The sequence below is a fragment of the Chiroxiphia lanceolata genome, chromosome 9, assembly GCF_009829145.1.
Source record: "Chiroxiphia lanceolata isolate bChiLan1 chromosome 9, bChiLan1.pri, whole genome shotgun sequence".
In the NCBI taxonomy this organism is placed as follows: Eukaryota; Metazoa; Chordata; class Aves; order Passeriformes; family Pipridae; genus Chiroxiphia; species Chiroxiphia lanceolata.
In genome coordinates this window covers 12,010,010-12,024,792 of record NC_045645.1, presented here as the reverse complement: position 1 = coordinate 12,024,792, position 14,783 = coordinate 12,010,010, and the positions used below count along the sequence as shown (strand labels likewise).

At 42.3% G+C, this 14,783-nt stretch overlaps 1 protein-coding gene across 2 annotated transcripts; it reads right to left on the bottom strand.

Annotated features, from left to right (window-relative positions):
- Positions 1 to 1,680: 1,680 nt before the first annotated feature.
- USP1 (ubiquitin specific peptidase 1) lies at positions 1,681 to 14,291 on the bottom strand. 2 transcript variants are annotated; one of them, XM_032696897.1, is made up of 9 exons: positions 14,152 to 14,291; positions 13,755 to 13,948; positions 12,385 to 12,508; positions 11,919 to 12,026; positions 11,224 to 11,384; positions 9,890 to 10,602; positions 8,638 to 8,808; positions 7,364 to 7,565; positions 1,681 to 3,274 (listed from the first exon to the last, which is right to left on the bottom strand). In XM_032696897.1, exons 2-9 carry the CDS (start codon positions 13,913 to 13,915, stop codon positions 2,548 to 2,550), a joined length of 2,367 nt encoding a protein of 788 aa, XP_032552788.1. In that variant the 5' UTR covers positions 13,916 to 13,948; positions 14,152 to 14,291; the 3' UTR covers positions 1,681 to 2,547. The 2 variants fall into 2 exon arrangements, with proteins under 2 accessions (XP_032552788.1, XP_032552789.1); XM_032696898.1 differs by lacking the exon at positions 14,152 to 14,291 and having other exon boundaries at positions 13,755 to 14,007.
- Between the last annotated feature and the right edge of the window lie 492 nt (positions 14,292 to 14,783).

The window sequence follows — 14,783 nt, the reverse complement described above, 5'->3', positions numbered from 1 at the left end:
TAAACATACTCTTTATATATATATATATATATATATATATATAAAAGTAGAAGGTTTATACATGAACTGCCCACCTTCCTGCAGCAGCAGTGAGGGTTTAGGTGGGGTCTTTGTTGTTCAGGTTGTTGGAAGTGCTGTGGCCAAGGGGTGTGTTGGGAAGGTACAGTTCTGCCGATTTTCCCTCCTCCTGTCAGGCTTTTATTCCAACAGCTTCACAGATTTTGGGAATGTTAAGTGTGTCCATCTCTGATCATTTCCCTGGAACATGAATAATCCTGAACTAGTTGTGTCAAGGGATGTAACAGAGGAGCACCTGCCTAAAGAAAAACACCAACTCTGACCTTTTAAGGGATATTTAAAGCCCAAGGGTGTTGACAAGGCTGTGGAAGCATTATAAGAGTCAGGGACTCTCATAATGGAAAATATTAAGGAAGGAGGGAGTGGCTTTGCAAGACATCTGCAGGAAGAGGCATTGAAAATATTTACACAGTGAAAAAGGGGGAACAAATCCAAATAAGCATGAAAGAGTGAAACTTTAATTTACAGCAGTCCTACTCTAGGACATGAGTTACTACAGCAAGTGGCGCTCAAGTAAATTTCAAAAAAACCCCACCCCCTGCTCCCTCTCCCTGTGCCAGAGGAGTGTTTTTCATTCAGCATCTTTCTGTTCAGCTGCCACAAAGAATCTTCTCCCACGCTTTATGCTATGATGGAAGACAGCTGGGTCTTCCGTACATTTTGTTGTATATAATGGCATTTTGTTTCCTTGGAAACACTCCTGATCCTGCAGTTGAATGAAAAAGATAATTCTTGGGTCAAGTGTGGAAAAATAAACTTTCATTTGCAGGCTGAATTCAGCAAACCTTAAAAAATTGCATTCTGTAATAGGATGGGGCTGCCCTTGCAAGGTAAGATCACTTATTTTTTTAATGTAGCTATATCTTGGTTTAGACTCTGAAATTATTTATTATGATGCAATGCCTTCGAAAAGGAAAAGATCTTAAGAGCATTTGTCATTCCAGCTTTTTTATCTAGGATATGCTGCAAAGTCAAGGCCTGTACAACAATCAGAGGTTGACACTAACATGGAAAATACACTAAAGATACTTTTCCTGAGTTACCTCAGTGTTTATACAACATTATAATAAAAGGTTGTAAAAATTAAGTATTGCAGAATTAACTAGGCAAAGGGTTTTAGGGCTTTTCCTGTAAATAAATTAATTTGTATTAGAAAAAGGTTAAATGTATCCAGGAAACCAGGGCATACTCACATCCTGGCTATCTTCCCTTGTCTCTCTGCAATCTTCATGTCTTTCTGTCCATCCCATGACAATTAAACACTCACCTTACTTTGTGTCATATTGGTTAAGACTCTTGTCAGTTGATAGGATTCACCTTAAATCATCTAACAAACAATTTGGGATTTTCATCCCTAGTATTTAGTACAAACATTTTTGGTTTTTGCCATAATCATCTGTTTACCCTGAACCTCACACCTCTGGTCATCAAGTGCCTTCAGGTTAGGATCTGCTGTACAAGAATCAGTTAAAAAAAACCCACAGAATGTTAGTTTTAAAATCTTCCATTTCTTTAAGATAGTTTCCCACCCTTTTTATAACTGTTCCCAAATCACTTCCACTTTGTTTTCCCCTCCCAACACAACAGTCTGATCTGGTTGTCTCAGATGCGTATCATAAGTTTTTTATTTCATATATACATTCTTAACAAAGCATCAAAGCCAAATGCTTTCATTTTCCTATTTTGCAGTGAGCTCAGGTACAAATTAACTGTTATAAGGTCACCACTAAGTTCCAAACCCACCCAGACATATATGCAGATTAGAGGGCTCCACTCTTCAAAGTACAAAATTATTTTAATTACACTACACTCTGCCCCTGTGTCGACGTATTAATCACACCTATTTACACTTTGCCCTTTAACACCCATGCAACAAGATGCAAATTAGACCAGTCAAGCATTTCTATGAAGTTCAGGTCCCTCCAATGCACTAAACAAGGTTCCAAGACCATTTTCCTTGTGCTCTGAGTTGCACAAAGCAGGAAGGAAAAGGATCAGGAGAATAAACCATGTCGGTTACCCAAAGACTAAATATGAAGTGTTACTTCCCAAGTTACAAAAATACACAACTTCTGGTGAAATTTGCTAGTTAATATACATTTACTCTGGGGTATGAATACAAATAAATTTTATTTAAAAAAAAAAGCTAATAATACAATAGGCATGTCTGAGACCTAGAGCTGCGTTAAAACCACTACTGGGTGCTGTAGGCTTTGTTTAGGATCTATACAAACTGGTATTTCTAAAAGGTTGTAGCACTATTCTCCAGCAGAAAATTAAGGTGTGAGTCAAGTTCTATGTTGTGTTTTGTTAATTCAAGTTGAGCCACTTTACACTGAAGAAAAAGACCAAAAACATGAAGAATCAGTAGCTTCAAAAACAAAACAGCCGTTTCTTCCAGGTAGTTTGGATGCAAATCAGACCAAGAGGTGTATGCAAATCCTGAATATTTACAGTCAAAATACAGTATCACTCTACAATTTTCTTATAAAACAGTAGGTAAGGAGTTGACGTAGATGACGATGTTGGAGAAAGAGAATTCAGAAAGTCCTTTTCTTCTGTGACCTTTACTTCGGAGTCATCGAAGAGCAGCCACTTGCCCTCGTACTCCTTGAGGCTCTGGAGCACATACAGAGCCTTGTTTTCCAGCCCGCTGGCTCCCACCCCGTTGGCCTCGCTGTGCTCTGTGCCGTGCTCAGCATTCCCTGCGCTGCGCTCGGGGCTCCTGCTCTCCGTGACCACGCTGAGGAACTTCTCGGGGTTGGCTGGTTTGTTGGGGTACAGGTCACAGTCAGACTTGCTCTTCTGCCCCCCGAGCAGTCCCACAGCTTCCATGTTCTTCTTGCTAAGGACCTTCCCTGGCTGGGCAGCACCGTTGACCCTGAAGGAGACCTCACCGTCATCGTAGTCGTCGGTCACAGCTCTGGCCTCCTCCTCGTTGAGCGGCTCCGGTTTGAGCACGGCGTACGTGGGGTTGGCCATGAAGGTGCCCCTGTCCAGCTCCAGGCTGCTGAGATCTGTGATCTTGACAGAGGCTGTGTAGTGTCCACTGCTGATGGTGATGCCGCTGTGCATGACCACAGCAAATAATCCATAGGTGTCGTTGGTGGGCCTGGTGCTCCACTCCTCCAGGGACAGCTTGAGTGGCGTCAGCAGCGGAGTGTTGATCTTGGACAGGCCCCCGTAGCAGTCAAACCTTCACAAGGGAGACACAAGTTAAACCCTTTCCCAGTAAACACCACTCTAGGCCCATAGGCCCATCTGTTATTTTCCACATGTGATCAGGAGAAGCTCCTCCCTTCTCACTTTGGATCACCAACATCTGTCCCAGGCACCCCTGGTCAGTAAAGGCACTTTTATGACTGTATAATGGTAAATTTTACAGCCTAGGAACTGTAAATTTTAATAATTCAAGAGACTCCCTTTTTCTAAAGTATCAACTAAATTAATTTTTAAATAGTGGTGATAAAAATAATTAGGCTAAATGTTATCATTCCTGCTTCTATCCATGCACAAACACCTGCACTCCCCCCTAGACACCACTCTGCTTAAAAAGCAAAACAAAAACCTCAGCAGCCAAGGCTGAAATAAGGAAGGTTGGGGTTTTTTCCCCTCCTGAAAGAGTTATTTGCTGAATAAATACAAATCTATTTTACTTTCAAGTAGCTTTCGTATCACGTAGAAAATCTGAGTGGTTTTTCTCAGATCCCCTCAGTGATGAGTAAACTTACCAACACTTGCTACCAGGGATTCCCCATTACCTGTCCTGTGGTATTCCATTTTTTTCAAGCAGTTCTCTGGCTGATTTACTTGGAAAAGCATTTAGTATTCCAGAAATACTCAGCATTTTGTTCATAGTGCACAAATTTACCATGAGAAAAGTTTAAGTCCTTTCATTACAAGGATCTTCTACAGAGTTTGAAAAAAAAATATTACTGAATGATTCTGATCTTGATGAGTAACATATTGCATCAGCACAAATTAATTAACCTCTCTATTTAGTGATAGGTTATGATGTCCTAATAGATTCCAGTGATGATTCAGTTCTTGCTCAACTTTCAGGGTGTTGCAGGGAAAAATCCAGGGGAATACAGACAAGCCCTGTAAAACTAAGGTTACAAAAAGCTCACTGCTATTATCCTAAGAAAAACTATCTTGAATCCAAGGAAATTGTAGCTATGGCATAACTGCAGTAACAGACTCCTGTTTTCCTGTGTTCAGTTTTGATTCTGCTTCTCATCATTTCACTTGTGTTCACAGCCATAAACCCTGATAAACACATTTACACACACCACAGATCCTCAGTCACTCTCATTAAACGAAATCTCACTTCAGACCTAAGCTTACCATAAACATTTGACTCCACCAAAAGGAACACAAAGAGCATATAATCAGAAATAATAAAACTTAAATCTTCTGAAAATCCCTATTTGTTAGTAGCCAGAAATAGAGATATTCAGAAGACAGTCAAGAAACAGAGAAACTGCTTGCTGATACTCCAGATCAGAAATCCAGTTCCACTCAAGCACACTGTGACAATCATATTCACACAAAGCAGTAAAAAGCAGGTCTGCCTTTCTTCTGAATGAGATCCAGCATCAAAGATTCGGAGAGGAGGAAATCTCTTCCTATTAGCTTTTTGTTCTTCTTAATGATAAGAATCTGAAGACAGAAAAATTGTATGCCAAGTACTCTGCCTGCTCTGACTGATGCACTTCACACAGAGCAAACCTGACTTCTGCAGCTATGTCTTTTGAGGCTATAAATTAACTTTATCCACTGTACAGAATTTCACAAAACAAAAAGCTGATTTTCTCACCAACTGCTAAATTTCTATAGTGGAAATGCTTAATTATGTATCACCAGTTACACATTTCTCCTTAAGAGCTTCACAGCCTGAGCACACATGGCCTATGATTTTTCCACACACAACACACACACACACACACACACACACTCTTGCCAAAGAGAATTACTCATCCTCAGGCAAGTAGATTTTCACACTGGCTGCTTTATTTTAAAACAAACACTTTGCAAACCAGCATCTAGAAAACATAAATAAAGTCCCTACTAACTGCAAATATTTACATTACCCTTCGTTTCTCTTCATTTATTCACAACTCAGTCATCAGAGAACTCAGTAGAGCACAACTGAGCAGACACCATTTCCAAATTTTTATGGGGGCTAAGGGAAGTTGTATGAAGAATCTTAGTTTAAAAATTTAAGTTTGAAGCCAGTAAAACAGTTTGTTACTACTTTTAGCAATGACATGGTTTTGTCCAAGATAAAAAATTCAAGTCAAAAACCAGGGGACTCTTCTAAGCAGTTTCAGCTTCATCACTGACTCCAGTTGTACATTGATTTTTCAACTCTGACTTCCTTAATCTCTGGTTGCCAGCCCTTGGCAGAAAATGTCTGGCATGACTGAGGACACAGGAGGAAAACCACAACAGACTGGATTCACTCTGACCTGGATATTGGTCTGAGTACTTTGGAGCTGAAGGTTGCCAAGGCAGAAGAGGTGAGTGGCTCAGGAGATGGCTGGTTAACCTGAAAGTGCTTCCCCATGGAAACAAAAAGATAGGAAATAGAGGAGCAAATGGAAGATAATATTCAGGTTTCCTTTCAGGTTGTATTTTTTTCAATAGCCTATAATTATACCAGGATTCCATCCCACATCAAGGGCTACTCAACAATACAAGGGCATCTTTAAGTGTGCAACTTTAAGTCAATATATATTAAGTCTATATATATGAAGTCAATATTTAAGTCAAATATGATGGACATCAATGAAAAGACAATTTTGTATGTTATGATACTGGATTTGTATGAAAAAGCATTGCAGAGACAGAGGAAGCTTCCCTTGTACTTCGTCAGAAACCTGGATATTCCTAAAAAAATACTACAAACAGGCAGACTGAGAAATGTACCTTTAACAATCTTAGTAAACCACCTGTAAAAAAGTAACAATATCATCCTCAGCACTGGATATTTCACAAATCTTAAACTGACCACAGTTACCAGCACTTGCTTAGAGAGCACCCTCTGACAAATCATCTGACAACTTAGATGTGGTATTTTTATCTAAAATATTGGTGACACAACTATTATAAACTAAATTCCATGGCAGACATCATGCATGAGGCTTCCTGCTGGTGAGGTGGCTCTGAATGTCTAAAGCCAAGTGAGGGGGAAATGCAGCACACAGGGAACTTGGGGATAAAAGACCAAACTAATTTGTGACTAAAAAACTTAATGCCCATCCAAAGGCTCAGAGGCTGCAATAAATGGTGTACCAATTTCCTAAAAGATCTGGGGGAATATTTTATAGGTCTAAGAATTTTCTCCTGATGACGCTTTCTGTCATTTTTCAGTATTTAAATCTCAGTGGAAAAATGGAGTTTACTGCAAAATGCTGAGTATAAATTGTCATGATACTGATTTATGTATGGACAGTACTGTAGGGGTGAGTTTTTCTTTGGTTTTTCCTCCCATCCCAATTCTTAAGTATGAAAAAAAAACCCCAAAGAAAACCACTCACAACCTCTTTCAAAACATAAGGATTACAAAAATTATAACATCAAACACTGATTTCTCAGTAGATGAACATCAGTGAGGCTGATATTACTGTATTTTTAAATTAATTGATCAATTTTTTGGTGTGTTAGCTCTTTAAAATATTTATCGGCTGATTTTTCCCCCACAGATTTTAGTGCTCACATTCAGGTAGAGTACTAAAATTTGTATTGTAGAAATTGCAAAAAATTTGTACTAACAGTATTTTTTAAGGAATTGATCGATTTTGGGTAATGAGTGTTAGCTCTTTAAAATGTTTAACTCCTGATTATTATTATTCCCCACTCACATTCATTTTTTTAGTACTTACATTCAAGTAGAGACTGGCTGTGACCATAAAATTCATATTTGTTCTAATTACTTGTTCTGTTAAAGTACTTAAAGCGGCCTCTAAACTCACAGGGACAGGTGATATTTAAAGTAAACGAAGTTTTAAGAAAGATCAATAAATCAGGCTGTTTTTAAAGAGTACAGCTAAAAAATTTTTGTCAAGAAGTCTCCTAAAAGTCAATTTTCCTGCAGGTAATTTCTGCCACTGCTCCTAAGAACAAAAAACCTTTATGAAATCAGGGGCTGCATCCCAGCGATTTAAGTTCATTTCAATCTGGAAATCTGCTTTTGGCAAAGTTACAAAGCATTTTCAACTCCTGTGATAAGATTTCCCTTCCTCCAGGACACTGTTTCATAACACAGTCAATGCATACTCACTCCAAGCCACTGGCAGCAAAGCACTTCAAGTGAATTGTTATAACTTCGGGCATTTTATCGAATAAAAGGCTGCGCTCGGCTTCTGTGTAGTGATGGCAGTTCTCACAGAAATATTTGTCCTCTCCCACAATCCTTTCCACTGAGGCAAACTGTGAAATTGCCCATTTCAGCGTCTTCGTTTCTGTTTTTGGCTCTGGAGAAACTAGAAAAGAGAATCGTTACATTCACAGATACACCAATATTTACATTTCCAATGCGTCCCACCAGAACAACAACAAAACAAAACATGTCAAGACAGGCTCAAAAACGACAACACTGTAAAGAACACTCAGTATGTGTGAAATAGATGTATTCGGAGCATTTCAGGAAGGGATGAAAGTATGTCTTACTTCAAATCTAAGGTTTTCCCAAAGGTGGTTTCAGATAACACAGAATAATTCTGTTGCCATGTCTGGAAACTGAGTCCATGAATTTCACTTATTAGGGCAAACATCCAAAATAACTAGAAAGTTCCCTTTCACTTCTTACATTTTGCCTCCCCTGCCACCCTCACACTGCTGACAGGATCACCTACACTGACAGCAGCATTTTACACATTAACATTTCCCCACACATTTTACTCTGAGTCCTTCACCAAAATGGGGAGTAAAGGCAGTAAAAGCTGCTCCAAATTAATTCCATGGGAACTAAAATTAATTCCCTTAAAAGTCACCATTTCAAAATTTAGTATTATCATGCTTACTTTTTAAAATACCTAAAAACTACGAACAGATCAATAAAATTTGTGAAAGAGACCAGAGCATTAACATTGACGAAGATAAAACAAATGCTACTAAGGCAACAACAATCTAATACACTAAAAAAAATTTTAGAGTAATTAACAAAAAAATCTGGGTTCTCTTTTAATCTTTGAGGAAAAAGTGCAAATATTTCTTTTAAGAAAAAAAAAAGCAGAAGAATTCCTTATCCAGGAAGAATGGGAAGACCTACATCAAAGAAAATACTTATTTATAAGCAGGAAAACATGTACCAAAGTGAAGGACTGTAAGCAGTGCATGCTATGTGTTAAGATTCGAAACAATATTATCTGGATCTTGTCAACAGTATCAGCACTGTGTTTCCAAAGTCTAAAGTTAATCAGGACAGGAGATAAGAGCCTCTAATTTTAGTCAGCACAAACAGGAGCCATGTTCCTTGATAACCACAGCACTGTCCTTCCCCATGGCTGGCTGAGGCAGAAACACCTCACACCCCTTTCTGAGACAGTTACTTACTTTCAGAACTCTCTTCAGCTTTAGAAAGTTCATCTTCTTGCACTGGAACACTGATGTCCTGAAAATCTTCTCTCCTTTCAGTAAAGCACTCGCACTCCAAACACCTTGTCCTCAGCACTAACTGGCCCTGGAACAGTTTCTCCACCAGTTCAAAGACAGCCAGTTCTGTACCTAGAGAAAGTACATGTCACATCACTGAGCAAGCTGCACTTTATTCCAAAGACTACCTTTGGCTGTCTGTGGAAAAGGACCATGTTACAGCCATGGCCTTTTAGGGATCCCACACAGGAATTAAAACAAAACTACGTATCGTGCAGTTTTCAGAGTATCATCTACTAGTAAGGAAATACGGAGCCTCTGTCTCTTGGCCCTCAAACTTTAATTTCTGTTTTAAGATTGGGTGCTTGTTTTATACTTCAAGTGTGGCGTTCTGGAATATTTGTCACCAATGCACTGACTTCTTAGTATGGACTATCAGCCTCCTCAAGGAGCGTCACATGTGTGGGTTTGGCTGGTTTCTATTTATTCTCAGTGTTCTCCTCCAATACTTTCTAAATTTGTTGGCCAGTTTTGGTCAAATCTGCTGAAGAAACGCAGATCTCAAAGATTCTGCAGTCTTTCAATTTTTTATAAAATTGGTGGGTGGGTCAGAAAGTTCCAAATTGTTAAGTACTGAATTCATACTGAGCCCCTTCTCTCAACAGATACCTTGTTTCATTGACAAAAAATCCATAGCTGCCAGCCAATTAGAATATGTAATACATCCTGTGTCCTTCCTAGTTCTTGGGAACATTGGGAATATGGAACAAAACTAATGAATAGGGAGGGAAGGAGAGAATATTGTTTATAAACTTGGGCACAAAGCCATGGCCAATGGAGTATGATTCTGTTTGCTCCTGACCAGCATCTTCCTTTAAATCTTGAATCCATCTGCTATGTCTATGGATGACAAAAATTAGTGATAATACAAACCTGGCAATGTTCTGCCTTTTTTTTTTTATACATATATATGGTACAATGATTACAGAATGTTAGAGGAATACCTCGAGATCTAAGCTAAACAGGTCAAGTTATAAAAAAAAAATTACAAACATGTATAAAAATAAATTCTTGTTCCTAAAAATCTTCTTCAATTCCTGAAAATCTCATTTTGTGTTTAGAGCTCTGCAGGCTGTGCAGTCTGAAGACTGACTTCCCACGCATTGTACTTTCTTAATCATACTAATTTTAAGCCCATCACTTGTGCACCAACCTTCCTTTTTTGGTTCTTTTTCAGTTCCCTTTTCATGGTGGTTTTCCACAGGAGATGCTGGTTCATGATATTCTTCTTTACTGTCACCATTTTCGCACTTGGTAGATGACTCTTCGAGCTCACAGTCATATTCTTTTCCTGGGTCTTTGGATCCCAGGTTTGTAGTTAATTTTCCTAGACTATAAAATTTGGACAGAATGCTGGGCTGTTTGCATGAGGATTTTAACCAGTTTAACCTAAGCCGTGACTTTTTCTGCGTGGGCTTCGCGCTCTCGCTGTCCCCGGAGCACTTGGCGATGGCGTCGCTTTGGGTTTCCAACTTCTCCCCCGTCGCTTTCCTCTTTGACCTGGTCTGCCTTTGATTTTCCTCTGCTGCACTTTGCTCTTTTGACACTTTGGATTTTTTCTTGGCGTTGCCGCCCTCGGCGTCACTTTTCCTTTTCCCGTGTCCCTTGAGCAGCTTGTCCTCGGCCGCGTCTCCGTCGTGGCTGCTCGGAGTGGGATCCTCCTCCTCGGCAGCGCTGCCGGTCCCGTTGCTCTCAGGGACTGGGTTGAGTTTTTCCTCCAGTTTAGCTGAAGGCTCCTCCATGGGCAGTTTGTTCAACTCTTCCTTCTTCAGCAGCTGACATGTTTCCTGGATGTTTCCCAGGATGCACTGTAGAACTTCCTGGGCATCGTGCTGCAGGTACCCTTCATACATGGGGTTCAGCTCTCTAGGGAAAAGAAACAAGCAGAGCAATGAGGATTAGTTATTCTTGGCTAACCGGGTAACATGATTTGAGATTTAAATTAGGGATTTAGACGGAAGTCATGGGGGGTCCTGTCCAGGCCTAGAGAGGAGTCCTCTCTGTTACAGAGCCATGGGAAAGTTCAGCCTTAGGCATTTAAGCACACACTGAATTGCAACCCAGTGGTGCAGCTTCTCAGGTCAAAGAGAATCCTTCACCATGCCTGGAAGTGTTCAAGGCCAGGCTGGATGGGGCTTGGAACAACCTGTGATAGTAGAAGGTGTCCCTGCCCATGGCAGGGGGTAGAACTGGATGATCTTTAAGGTCCCTCCCAACCTAAACCATTCCAAAGTTCTATGACACTTCTGTACCTAAGGTTAAGCACTGTCTTAAACCCTCTTCTGCATTTAAATGACACTCTTACAAAGTTAAATTTACTGCAGGTTTCTGACATCATGGAGGTAACAATAAGCATGAAAAATTTTACTTCCTATAAGGCCACACCAAGTTTAAGACCATCTACCTTCCACCAGCCTCAAACTGTGCAATGGCAACAACCTGGAAAAGTCAGGAGCAAACCCTGACAACACTTAGGGTGATTTGTACCTGAGGGTGTTCAGGAGTCTTCGGGGCTGAGTAGCAAGTTCATCTGTGTACTTTTCTGGGTTTAGGAGAAAACTGGCTTGAAGCTGCTCAACTGACAGAATCAAGGAGTGCAAGCTGCAGATGAGCTCGTAACTTGCCAGGGGATCTTCTTTACAACTTCCCTGCAATAACAATGTAAAAAGAACAAAAACTCTTGCAGCTTTGTCTGTAACAAGCTAAACTTTTCTCTCCTACCCTCCCTTAGTTTTCTAACAGATACTGGACAGGTTTTTTGTGTGCCATGGGAAGCAGGTGGGTTTCAGACAATATATTTATTGTTCTTTTCAAAGTGGAAAACAAACATAAAAGCCAAATTAGCCATTATTTTAAATCCTGAAACCATCCTTGCCAAAACTCCAATTTCCACCCACTCAAAGTACTGTATCACAATTATCTTAATGGCAAATGCATGGTGAGATATCTTCTCAAATTTCTTGTTTAAGACTTGGGCTTACAAGTTTACAGATCCTCTGAACACTCATGTTTGAACACAAGTTCAAAACAACTCAAATATATCTTTACCTGAAGTAGCACTGTAGAAAACAATGCTGAAAAATTTGTTAAAACCAGAAGAAATCAGTTAGATTTTCACTAAACTTCCTGCATGCAGCCTTACTTGCAAAGTTATAAGTAAAGAACATGTGGAGATTTGTTACCTTTTCTGCCTTTTGGTCTCCTTCATCCTTCAAAGATTCTTTCTTCTTTGAAATGATGTTATATAAATGTTTTACTCCAGTTTTAAAACCAGGACAGAAATATAATACCTGAAAGCAACAGTTGAAAAGAAAAGAAGAGAATAACCTGAGTAAGAGGTTACTCTACACAGAAATTCACATTGAGGATCCAGCCAGCTCTGCACCTCCCCAGGCTGTGCACAGCACACAAAGATCCAGGATTTTTCACAGCAGGGAGGAGCCCCGAGTATGGAAACTGAAGAATTACCCAATCAGGACAACCTCCAGTGCACACATTTCCTGCAGCACCATTTCCCCCCCACACTGTAATTAGATTCTCTTCATACTATACCCAGACATCCATGGAATATCAAACTACAAATCTCACCCACTTGTGCTTAACCAAAAAAAATCCCCTTTTTGAGGTCCCCCTTGACCATGCCCTCACCTGCAGGACACTGTTCAAGTAACAGGTGTTCCCCAGGTTGTTCAAGCCCACAAAAGGCAACATGTTGTCTTTTTTCTCACAGCTGACAAGGGAGGGAGGCTGTGCTGCAGGAACAACCTGGTCACTGTGAAACAGAGAAAACAGGGAGTAAGAAACAGCTTTGGAAAAGGATTCCTTCACCTCCCATCTCAGAGCCACCTGACATAATTCATCACTAAGATACACAGCTCAAAATCACATCAAAGTGTGTCTGAGAGCATCTGTATTCACTCTGGGCACTCAAACACAAACTCCTCAGCGATAACACCACCCAAAAAGAAACAATTTTACAAAAATCAGCCAAATCTGCTGTTAGTTACTTTTCAAATAATATCAGGAGACCAGTTTAAGGAACAAAAAAAGTTCACTTTTAAATACTTTTGTACATTCTTTGTTCATTCCTAAGGTAGGAAAACATGTCTAGAACATGTTTTCTATCCCTGTGCCCTGCTCCAGAGTCATATAATTTCTGGATACAAAGCAAAAGAATAAAAATAGAAATTAAAAGAAACCAATGAACCTGACACATAATATACTGATTATCATTATTATTAATCACTGATATAAGTGATTAATGCACTGTACTGACACAAGAGAACCAAATTTTAAAGACTCCAACTATTTCTAACTGACCACAATCAAGCAACTTTGCTTTTTCCCACTTAAATCCCCCCATTAGCAAAGAAATGGGTTGACAGATTTGCTCAGGGCTTGAAAAGCCCCAATGAATGACAGGCAGCACCACAACCAATTCATTTCCTTGCAGCAGAAGCAGCCTTTAAAATCTTTTCATTAAGACTCATCTCGCAAGAAGTTACATTTTAATATAAATAATAATATAAATAGCTCAGCAGCAGAGTAACTACTTATATCAACTCGAAACAAAGCAAATTCTTGAAGTGATCAGAAAGTTTGTGCCAACTAAGACATCCACAGTGTGGCAAAGTTGTTTCCTTAAGACAGCTGTAGAAACTGGTTGTAACGATTATTTAGTTTTAAAAGAGAGTCGCTTATTCAAGCGATCCCTAAAGTTTGCGCCAACTAAACATCCCAGAGCGTCGCAAACTTATTTTATTCAAACAGTTATAAAAAATCAGTTATTGAGATTAGTTTGTTCGGTTTGGTTAAGTTGGGTCGGGGGTTAACTTAAACGCACGTTAATTCATTCTTAAGAGCACGTTAATTCAGTCTTAAGCGCACGTTAATTTAATTTAGCGCGCGCTGCAGCACATATTTATATAAGAACACGAAACCGAGTCGAGTGGAGGACGGAGCAACACCGGACCGACACAACATCGCCACAGAACAAACTTCTCCCGCGCGGGACTCACATCTCGGCGCCTCTGAACTCCGCGCCCTTCTGCTCATTTTCCTGCGCCTCGGTAAAATCCAGCGCTCTCTTCGCCTCCTTCTTCTGGAAAAGCTTCAGCGACAGCCTGTTCTTCTTGCTGGGGCTGGCCCTGGCGGTGTCGGCGGGCAGGACGCCGGGCATGGCTGGTGCGGGGCGCGGCCGTGGCGCTCACACCTGGCGCGCACACACACACACACGCGCACACCAGGCGCCATTTACTCGCCGCGGGGCCCCCCCCCGCCGCCCTCCGCCCCGGGCTCGGGCCGCCCCCCCGCGCCCCCCGCATGTCCCCCCGCGGCCGGCGGGCCCCGGGCGGGCGGCGCGGCCGCTCCCCCCCCTCGCTCCCGTCCCTCCCCGTCCCTCCCTCACTCACTCACCGCTACATCGCGGCCCCGCTCCCGCTCGCCGTTGCCATGGAGACCGCGGGCCGCGCGCCCGCAAACTTGGCGCGTTTTTTTCCGCGCGCCCGCGAGGACCCCCCCCCCCCCGCCCCCCCCCGGCGCCCCGCGCGCGCCCCGCCTCGCGCCGCGTCCCCTCCTCCGCACCAACCACCCCCCCCGCGCCGCCCGCCCCGCGAGAACGCCGGAGAGGGAGCGCGCCGCAGGGCGAGCACAGCAGCGAAAAGCCGCGCGGAGCGGCGGAGCGGTGCGCTCAGGGAGCTGGCGGCGACACCGAAGGCGCCTCGGTGGCAGCGCGCCGCCAAGAGGGGCACGGCACGCCCGCCGCTGCATCAGGCAGCGCGACAAACAGCCCGCCGGGGGCCCTGGCTGAGCGCGCGCGGGCGCTGGTAACGGCCCGGCCAAAGGGCTCTCGGGCTCGGGCTGTACCATTCCGAGGGGACAGCCCGGCCCCCCCTTCGCCGGCGCGCGGTGGATCGGTCCCGCTGTGGTCGCGCCCCCCCCAGCCGCCTCAGCCAATCAGAGGCGGCGGCTACGCCCGCCCTGAAGGGCCTTGGGCCGGTCCCGCGCCGGGCTCGGCCCCAGCCCCGACATGGCGTCAAGGGGCCTCT